Source organism: Magnolia sinica, chromosome 3, assembly GCF_029962835.1.
Source record: "Magnolia sinica isolate HGM2019 chromosome 3, MsV1, whole genome shotgun sequence".
Lineage (NCBI taxonomy): Eukaryota > Viridiplantae > Streptophyta > Magnoliopsida > Magnoliales > Magnoliaceae > Magnolia > Magnolia sinica.
The window spans coordinates 117,113,008-117,124,114 of NC_080575.1; the positions used below are offsets into that span (position 1 = coordinate 117,113,008).

Below are 11,107 nucleotides of genomic sequence, written 5' to 3' on the forward strand. Positions count from 1 at the left end.
TGCGTCCTTCCGGGCGTAGCCTCCCGAATCCTATATTGTAGAGAGGTTTGCTAAAGCCCACACGTGTCATAAGTCAGATCATGTACGTGCCACCAAATGTGCTAACGTGGCATACAGGGTTGAGATCCAAGCCGTCAGCCATGTGGGTCTCACCATGTAGGTCCCATTTCCTAGAAACTAGACTGGTTTTCTTGTTAGATGGGCGACAACATTAGAAATAGGCCAACAGCTTAGAAAGACTCGCCCAAGGTTTTCTCATCCGTCCATTTCTTTTGTAAGTTTTCACTGATCTGTGGAGCCGACCAGACTGATTTTTGTGGAGGTGAATCAGAACAATGGGACCCATCTGATGGATGGCTTTAATCTCATGCCTATATTCACACTGGCACACGTGGCAGCATGTAGATGAGATGGCCTTATACAGGCGTGTGGGCTGAGCAAACCCCTGCGCACCTACGCACGTGCGCACCTTTGCACACGTGTCATGGGTGTCTAATCTGAACGGTCCATGTGATGAGGAATCCCATGAAAACCCCTGTGACAAATTTTCACCTAGATCTAAAATTCTGGTGGGCCATAGAAAAGAGTAATGCAAATCAAGTGAGGAAACTGTTTTCATTTTTCATGGCCCATAAAAGTCTTATATCAAAGTAAAACTTGGTCCTGAGGGGTTTCACGAGGTGCTGCTTCACATGAACGGTTCCGATTTTGTATCCACATCACGTATGATGGGTTCTCGAAAAAGTTCGTATGTAGTAAGTACGAACTGGTTCGCAGGAGCGTTTCCGTGTGTGTGTGTATATATATATATATATATATATATATATATATATATAAAGCAAACGTGACAGCCAGAAATGTCTCCACTCCTTCTAAGCAGTCCATCTGCGAAAGCATGGGAGTGGTCCCAAGTTTCCCATTAAAAAAGAAGGGATAGGATTACTCTATTTATTACAATAGAAAAATGCCCACGATTTGCATTGTATCTTGGGATTTTAAGTTTGCTCTATTGGAGCTATGATTAAGTGATCTAGACCGTTGAAGCAAAAAAGATTCCCCCCAGATACACCCTACCCCAAAATCCATATAGATTGGGAGATTCTAGTCGTCCAATCTTAGGCCTTTTGGGGTTGAATATAATCATTTATTCAGAGGCCACCACTGGAATGGATCAACCAACATGGACCCTGCTAGGATGAAACGTGGACCTGATGATGGTATATATGAGGTCGAGCTCTAGGCCTTGCTGTGATGTGTGATGGACATCCACGCCGTGTACTTGGTAGGTCTCTTTTAAGTTATGGGATATGCCAACCATCAATCCTAGCCGAAATTCATCTTAAACCATGGAAAATCATGACTAAAATATTTAAAAACATTTGGTGACCCCTCATCTAAGTAAGACACACACAATGGATGGTCTAGATGTCTAAACCACATCTCACTAGGTCTATATACAATGCGAAAGGTTTCAAATAAATTTGGTGTGCATATAATAATAAATTTAGTCCTCAGGTACATAGTCTTATAAAATTGTTATCATTTATTATTTTTCTATATAGAAACTAAAATAATAATAATAAGTTGTCCAAGATTTCTGGCAACTTTAGGAATTTTATTATTCTTAAAATCTTGAGACCCACCCATATCCATTATAGTATGTCCAAACCAACAATATTAATATAAGCCTGTCTAGAGTAAGCTTTTCCTACCACCGAAAGGATCTTCAGCATCACAAGAGAAAAGAAGGGTTCAAAGGGAGGCTGTGCAACCTCCCACCTATTTAAAAATGGAGGAGTGTTAATTGATACTCTGATGTATGAAACTTGATGCACATGCACTTCGGAATTGTACTTAATTCGAACCAAACGGAATGAATTCACTGTGTCTAAGACTCGGATTGGGTACTACCCTGCCAATCCCAACTAGGAATGGATAGGGACTCCGAAGGGCCACTATAATGTATGAGTTTTATCTACACCGTCCATCCATTTTTCCATATCATTTTAGTGCAAAAGTTCAAAAATGAGGCAGTTCTAAGGCTCGAGTGGACCACATAGAGGCGATTGCATACCTACCTTTGAGAACCTTTTTGGACCATACACTTCCAAGGCAATTAACCATCACAGTGGGACCTAGGAAGGTTTCAACGGTGGTTTTCGTTATCACCGCTGCTTCCTGTGGTGTGGTCCACTTGAGTCTTCCATCTGCCTTATTTTTGAGTTCATATGCTAAAATAATACGGCAAAATGAATGAACGGTCTAGATAAAGCCCATACATCACGGTGGCCCCTCAGAGCCCCTGACGGGCCAGGGAAGTACCCGCTCTGCCTCTCTATAAGTCATAGTTCCATATTCAAATTGGTTGAACAATCCTATGATTAATGCACACCTGTTCGTTGAAACAGGGCTATTGGATATTTTTCATTTTAACCGTCCAATAAATATTCACCAATTAAATGGTCAGATTATCAAATTAACGTGAGTTTTGGTCCGTGGAACATGTGAGTTTTATGTGCCTGCATATCATCCATCACGCCGCCAGAGTATCAAAATTCATTATCTTTAAAACGTCGCCTCTGGACCTGTATTCCACCCAAAAGAGCGGCTGGGCCATTTTTTTCAAGAAAGTGGATCCAATGATACCAGTGTTTATCCAAAGTTAGGCATCGAGCATTTAATATCGGTACACGAGCTATACGTTCAAGAGATCCAGACCGGTTATCTGTTGGGACCCGCAGTGGATAAGGTGGGTTTGGGTGATTCTAGTCACTGATTGAAGGATTCATGAAGATTACAAACAGGTAAGTAAAGGAAACATTCTAACCAACGGCCGAAGTTCAATGAAGAAACTTTCTCAAATTGATGGTTAGGACTATCTTACTGGTCCAATTTTCGGTGGACAGCCTATCCATGGTAGGGTAAAATAGATGAACGGTTCGGATTAACATACATATTTGTTGAAAATAAGGAGATTGAGTGCTTAATAAGTAACTTAGATCTGCCTAACCATCTAGAAGATGCATGGGACCAAAGTCAAGCCTCCTTTCACTTTTTCAATTCAAAGTCCCACATCCAACCAAAACGAAAAGAGCCAGAAGAAACACTCTCCCAAACTTTATCGTCTACATGTGCACATGTGATGTTTGTGGGGTCAGATGCATATACATGTGCAGCCGTTGGATCGTGGTCCCAAGCAGTGAAAAGAAGGAAGGGAATGAACACTTGGGTTGGAATGCATGGTAATTACCATATGTTCAAGTGGCCCACCTTGATGTATGGGTTTCATCCAATCCGTCCAGTAGATGCAACCCAAGTGATAAGCCTAAGTGACAGAAACCAGCGGATCAATAACTCAGGTGGCCATACCAAAGGGAACAATTGCCGACGGACGCGGATTGCGTCCTACCCCGCCTGTCTCTAGCTGGGAACGGGCAGGAGCTTTGAGTGGCCACTGTGATGTATGACTCTTATCCACACCGTCCATCCATTTTTCCCATATCATTTTATAACGTGAATATAAAATTGAGCAGTTACAAGACTCAAGTGGACCACACCACAGGAAGAAGAAGTGATTATGATTCTCACCGTTGAAACTTTTCTAGGGCCCACCGTGATGTTTATTTTCCATCCAACCTATTCATAAAGTTACAGAGACTTGGATGAAGAGAACAAAAAAATCAGCTCCATCCAAAACTTCTGTGGCCCCCAATAAGTTTTCAACGGTAAAAGTTTAATCCCAATTATGTAGTCCACTTGAGCCTTAGATCTGCCTCAGTTTTAGTCCTATACCCTTAAATGATACCAAAAAAATGGATGGACGGTGTGGATAAGACTCATACATCAAGGTGGCCACTCAAAGCTCCTGCCCATTCCCATCTGGAGACGGGCGGGGGTTGGAACTTGGACGCAATCCGCGTCCATTGCGGACATTGGGGAGGCCACGCCCACCATAGAAACGTCCAGATGTAATGTGGGGTCCACCATGTTTTTTGATGTCATCCAACCCAGTCATCAAGTGCGCCCACCAGGATTAAGAGACATAAAAGCTCAAAACATTTCAAAATTTAGGTAGACCCCATCAAGAGAATATATATATATATATACAGACCGTAGGCTTGATTGTACATTGATCCTTGTCATATTCCCCCCCTCAGTTTTTAATACGGACGGTAGATGGGATGTATGCTACCCGATCTCACCCGATGAAGGGTTTGGATTCCACTTACACATAATGGATGAGCCCCACACAACTCAAACGTATGTTAATTACCATGCGTGTGAATGCATGTGATCGTTACCCAAGAAAATAATTCACAAAAAATGAAAAAGAAGAAAATATGTGATGAAGATAAGAATAAAATAAAATAAAATAAAACATTTTGTTGTGTCCAATCAATTGATATGCCTATCGTTATGGGCGATCCATTCGATGGGACACCTCTTGGACCCATCAATCAGATGTTCTTGACGTCAGTTGACGTTATGGGGCAGCTTTCTAAAAGGTGTACTGATCCAACGGTTAGGATCATTAGATGGATATAACTTTTTTCAAGAGCTGTGAGCCTTCGATTAGTGATAATTTTTTCTAAATGGTATACTGATCCAACGGTTAAGAATGGCTGTTAACCAAGTTTCTATGTATCGATTATACACGAGGAAATCTTTGATACTCTGGCGAGTGTGGTGGTTGATACGCAGGCACTAAGGAATTGTACACGTGGCTAGTGTAACTGAAATTAAACCGTCCAAATGGAGCCACAATTTAGATGGTCTGAATTCAGTAAGAAGGTGTCCACTAATCAGAGTTTAGGATCATTAAAACAATATGATATTATGGAGATAACCCATCTACATTGGTTCCCTCAACTTGGACGGTTTAAATTGAGAAACGTACACCACGTGTAGATTTTCTGACTGCTTGAGTAGCAACCGTCATATTCTATCAGAGTAACAAATAACTCCCTAAACACAATGTTCCGCTTTAATTAATGCGTAAGCCCTGGAATCTTACGACATGAAAGGAGATTATCAGACTTATAGCATACGCTGCTGGAGTATGGAATATCGTATCCATGCAGACACCCACTCAACACGCGGCAAGCATGTATTTCAATCTAAACAGTCACTCCAAACTGCTGGTCAAACTGTGAAGGGAGATTAGCCCAAATATCACATTAAACTGATGATCTAATCATCTATCCATCGATCATCAAAGTTACAGTTGAGAATAAACGGTTAGGATTAATTGGATAGCTAGGGTCATCCAATCAACGTGTTAAAATGGGTTTTGCATCTTACCAAATGCACAGCTGATACTCCCATTATTTGGACGGTTTGGATTGGTGTACATCTAAGTTGTGTACATGCGTATGATGTACCATATTATATCAGTGTGAGGAGAGAGATGCCTTTAGTTCTGTGGGTCCATTTTCGTTGAAATTGCAATATGAATTTGATATACGTGGGCCCCACTGGTGTCGAATTTCCATCATTGCGGCCACCATCTAATTGCACTATCCTTAAGTCGATCTGGACCATTAAAAACATTCATTTTCAGATGAAAGTCATATGTCAACATCAACTTTTGAGAAATTACCATTTTCGTCCCTCCGAGTAAAGGGATAAGAAAATATGGTCCCTGATGTCGATGGGCCATCTGTACTAGCGAATGATCTCACCCATCTGATTAATGGACTTTTCTTGATCAATTGAGGATGGACAATTGCTCATTTCATAGTTTTACACGTCCAATCGCAAACCATTAATCGGACGGATATGATCCTGCCAGCACAAAATCTTCGGCAATAGCTCATCAGAGAAGTGGGCAAGGTGGGCCCCCGAAATTCTAGAGAAGCTTTGTTAGAGTTAATGAGGAGTACTTACATTTTTTATTAATTAGTGGTGGCCGGTGGATGATGTAATTATCTGTCCAGCACTATTGACCGAGGCAGCTGAGAGGTGGACCCCACCAGAGTTGGATAACATGGTAGTCAATTTGCATTTGATTCATCTGGAATTCTCAAAATGCCACTTCCTTTTAGAATATTCTTACTAAAATGCCCATTTCCAGGTAACACTGGCAAAAGCAATGAACTTTTTAAACCGTCTGTGTGCTGGCCACCAATTGAAGGGTTGGGATAACCCCACATCGTTTATTTTCGATATAAGGATCATCCTCGGTGGGGTCCATCTGATCAACGATTTGGATTCCCAAACCGTGGTTCTCACTAGCACAAACTTAAAATCAGGGGAGGATGGGAGGCATTGTCCATGAGAATTCTCAAGTCCAACGAGTTGGATGACAATTTAGAGTACATCAGAGGATAGTTTCCTACCTGTCAATGGGTATGTTGTATAACCCGTCCATTTGGTTGGCCTCATCATCAGGATCACATCTGACGGAAATCAGCAGAAAAGACTGATGCAATGCATAAGATAATAGAAAACAGTGTACAGCCACTGATAAATATCAAAATATAAGTTTGGTCCACCTGATGAGTGGATGGGGCTGATTTTTTAAAAAAAGTTTATTCATATTTTGGGAAAAACCTATTGGACGGATTAGATTTGTCACGCATATGATATATTTGAAGTCATCTTTCGTTTGGATGGTAACTTATGGTCCAACAAGTTGGGAGTTGAAACCTTCTCAATTCTGATGCATCCATTACGGCCTCTTTGGGAGCGTGGATTTGAAACCCCCGGATTCGGAACTTAGGATTAAAACCCCTGTATTGGCAATCTTCTTGGTGTGTTTGACAGCTTGGAGTGTGAATCAACTTTAATTCAAAAAATACTGTGCATGATAGATTTACAAGGGTTTGAATTTAATTACTAAATCAACTTTAATATCCCTAATTAGTAAGATATATAATTTTTGACACTATAGTTGTAATAAGCCCGCTGAAATATATGATTTGCGTAAAAATGATGAAATTCCAAGTCTTGGATGGACCACGAGCATAAGTTCATGTTTGAGTGACTAACCAACCATTTTTAATTGTTGATTAATATGGACAATGTTTGGACAGTGCTGAATAATGTTTGGACGGTGTCAATCGTCGTTAGTGGGCCATGTGCCAAATAGAATGATAGTGCACGGTGATACACATGTTACACTTGCAACTATTGAAATGATTTTAGGTGTAATTTAAGCTCTCACCATGTATTGCAAACCCCCTCAAAGAGGGGATCAGAAACCCCTGGATTTGAAACCCCAGTTTCTTTATGCTGCCAAACAGGGATGGCCAATCCCCTCCAATCCACGGTGCCAAACCATCCCTTATCTATTGGATATTGCAATAGCTAGTAGTTTTATAATATTCAAACAAAGGATCTGCACAAGGCCTTTTGAACCTTTTGGACAAGTGGGTGAATGCCTCAGGTGATATAGACCTTTGATCTGATGTGCCCCACTACGGATGATGGAAGAATCACAACCTTTGCTAAGTGGCCAACAGATAGATGAAGAAAATACAGGAATAATTCTCATTTACAGAAAAAAGGGGGGCAAACAGTGGATGACTATGATCTTCCAATCCACTGATTTACTATGGAATTTTATATCAACATTGGTTCCCATCAGATCAACGGTCTAGAAGGTTTTAATAGATAGAACCCTCGTTCCAACTGTTCCATGTGGTGTGGCCCACCTGAGTCCTGTATCTGCCTGATTTTTTTGGCTTCCAAGGAGAACATGAGAGGGTGCACATGAAAGATGGACTGGATGTCATACACACATCATGGTGGACCCCACACAAAGCTTTGCAGTGGATGCAGCCTCCAGATGACTCGTTGTGTGAACGGTGGAATAATGGGACCTCCTAATAATAACCCGTGGGGATCGACTGTTGAATGATGGGACCCAATACCCAACTGGAGTGGGGACCACCACTCCTTACTAGAGTTTAGTACCAACCCCTACCTCATTCTTTAACTACCTTTCTTTAAATAAGAAGAAAAATCATGGAAATTTATTTCATGGTAAGATTAGTTGGGTTGGCTCTATTAATTGAGTTTTAATCAAGTGATTTGAGTGTGGTTAGGCCACTGCTTTATCATGTATGGTGTTTGTTAGATACTCCATAATCCATGCTTGGAATTTCTTTCATGACAGGTCTCTTCCCGCACTAATGACGACGTGGGACGCTCGTTGTGGTCCCCTTTCCTCCCTTTATTTTTATTTTTTGGTCATCATAGATGAGAATTCGATGCTCTACCATTCTCCTTTATCTTCAATTCAATTTACTACGTTCCTTTCACTATACCAGCTTTCAGCAATGTCGTTAAAAATCTTAACTATATACTTTATTAAAATTCTCAAATGATTCTCTCGAATTGGATTGAGGAGATGTTCGCAAATTTTCAAATTTCAATTGGGTTGGATTGGCACACTTGGAATTTCACTAATCATTATGATTTTCATATTTTGAATGTTGTTAAAATTGTATGGTTTGGTTGGTTAAAATTATCTAATGGTTTGAGCCAATTAAATGGTGGAAATGTTAGTGAAATTTTAAAATATATTTAAAGTTGGACCGGCCCACTTGAGATCTCTAGCGTATTTTTAAAAATTACTTAAAAGTAGGACAGGCCCACTTTGAAATATCTCTAATCAGTTCGATTTCCATAATCTTGGATTGCTATTCCATGTCCCATAAAATGACATTGAAAGATGGATGCACTTATGAGAATCTGTCACGAGAAAGGGTTGTGGTCCACTACCAAATGGTCCCCCAAACACCCATTGGTGGAACTGATGGGACCCACTCGTATAGCATCGGTCGGTAATTGAATACATGTGATTCCTGTCGTTTCAACCTTGGGGACCATCTATTTCAGTGGTCTGGCGGATCGCCGAATGGGATCCAAACCGCTGGTGGTAAAACCGAGACGCTTCCCAATGAAAGGGTAGTTCTGAAAATCAAGCAAAAGCTTTGGGCCGATCATTGAAAAATAACGGGTAGAGATATAATGTGCGTTCATGGGAGCTCACTAAACTATGGCAATTCATCTACTGTTTATGCCTGTAATATGCACACCTTAATCTAGACAATCCAAACTGTGGGCCATCTTATGGATGGAGGGTAGCTTGAAAATTACAATAATTGGACGATCTTAACCATCAAATTAGTGGTTCATTCGATGGTCAAAATGAAAGCGATTGCCATTCAAAGCTCAATAGAATAAATCAGACGGTTAAGAATATATAATCAGAAGAATTTTCGGAGCAAGCTCCATCTTCTACGATACCCAGAATTTGAACGGTCAGGATTGACACCCATCCCACAACCAAGTCAGCAAAATTTTGAGTAGTGGTGGTAAAAGCACAATGTGGCGCATGTGTGTCATCAACATCAACATAAGAGTCAGCGCCAGAAACAAAGTCAATGCAACATTTTGAATCTTTTGACGACTTCATCAAAGATGAATTCCGAGGTGGGCCCCACATCTTGTTTTATCTTACTTGCCTTCACCTAAAACATCCAATCAAAACCAACAGCTGCTAATATATTTCAAAGAGGGGAGAGTTTCTTTCATCAACCTTCTTCCACACACAACTCACCTATTCTCTCTCTCTCTCTCTCTCTCTCTCTCTCTCTCTCATTTTTTATTTTCAAAGCACTCTCTCTCTCTCTCTCTCTCTCTCTCATTTTTTATTTTCAAAGCACACCCAACCCAAACCCAACACAACCCATCTCTTTATTTCCTCTCTCTCTCTCTCTCTCTCTCTCCTTATCTTCCACATCTTTCAAAGAAGAAAAAACACCCACCAATGGAAAACCACTCAAAACTCCAAGAAAAGCAAAACCCAATTCACCAAACATCCCCAAACACCAGCAGCAGCAGCAGTAGCAGCAGCAGCAGCAATGGAATTTCTTTAACCCCCAAATCCATCCCAAGGCCTGAAACCAATGCTGCCTACCCAACCACCTTCATCCAAGCAGACACCTCCTCCTTCAAACAAGTAGTCCAGATGCTCACAGGCTCTTCCGACACCACCAAGCCCTCCTCCAAGCCCGTCGATCCACCACTATCAAAAACCGCAATCCCACCCATGAAAACAGGTCCAAAGAAACCATCTTTCAAGCTCTACGAGAGGAGAAACAGCCTCAAGAATCTCAAAATCAACCCACTCATGCCTGGTTTCCAAACCAATTCCAACAGTGGATTCTCCCCACGCCAGCCTGAGATCCTATCGCCGAGCATGCTCAATTTCCCTTCCCTTGTTCTCAGCCCTGTTACGCCGTTGAGCCCCGACCCATTCAACAGGCCGTCCCCCTCTACGGTGGATTTTCGTGTGTCGGCTGAGGAGAGGGCGATTGCAGAGAGAGGATTTTATTTGCACCCATCTCCGATCACAACGCCTCGGGAGTCAGAGCCCCGGCTACTGCCGCTCTTCCCAGTGACATCTCCGAGGGTGTCTGGCTCTTCTTGAGATTGGTAAGGATTTTGGCAATGATTTTCAAAGATGGGTTGTGGATTATTTGTAGAGATCATGCTTCAATTGTACAATTTGATCTCTTTTGATTGCTTTTGCTTACCCTCTCTTCGACATTTCATTTTGCTTGCTTGTTATGGAGATCAATATAAGATAAAAGATCTCAAGATGGTTTTTTTTTCTTTTGCTGTTTTTATTTTCTCTACTGGATGGATGGATGGTTTCTGTGATATGATATGAATTTTTAAGAGAAAGAACATTCTCCGTTTTCTTTTCTTGCATTGGTTCTGTTCTCTTGCATTTTCATTCAAATGGAAATCATGGCAAGTGCTGTGATGAATCCAGACCATACATCTACTGGGTCCATATGAAAAATGGCTCTCAGTTGAAAATTGGATAGTGATAATTTGTTTAATGTGTTTTTCAATCAAGACCCATTAAATGAACTGACCAGATCCATCTCCCATCCTTCCATACCCAATTCTCCTTCCTGCCTCTTCTTCCAAATCTGTGGACAGAAATCACTTATGGAGAATCCTTACCACAATCTATGAGCTGCTGTCAATCTGCATCTGTATAAGCTGTAAAGGTCTTCTTGTGGTGTTATTATTGGAGAGGATGAAAAGAAGGCATTCTGGAAAAGGAAGCTTGACCTTGAGCTGT

At 41.2% G+C, this 11,107-nt stretch overlaps 1 protein-coding gene across 1 annotated transcript; it reads left to right on the forward strand.

Moving 5' to 3' along the window:
- The first annotated feature begins 9,632 nt into the window (after positions 1-9,632).
- LOC131240908 (VQ motif-containing protein 4-like) lies at positions 9,633-10,719 on the forward strand. Its single transcript, XM_058239440.1, has one exon. The coding sequence runs from the start codon at positions 9,779-9,781 to the stop codon at positions 10,439-10,441; it is 663 nt and encodes a 220-aa protein (XP_058095423.1). The 5' UTR covers positions 9,633-9,778; the 3' UTR covers positions 10,442-10,719.
- Positions 10,720-11,107: the final 388 nt, after the last annotated feature.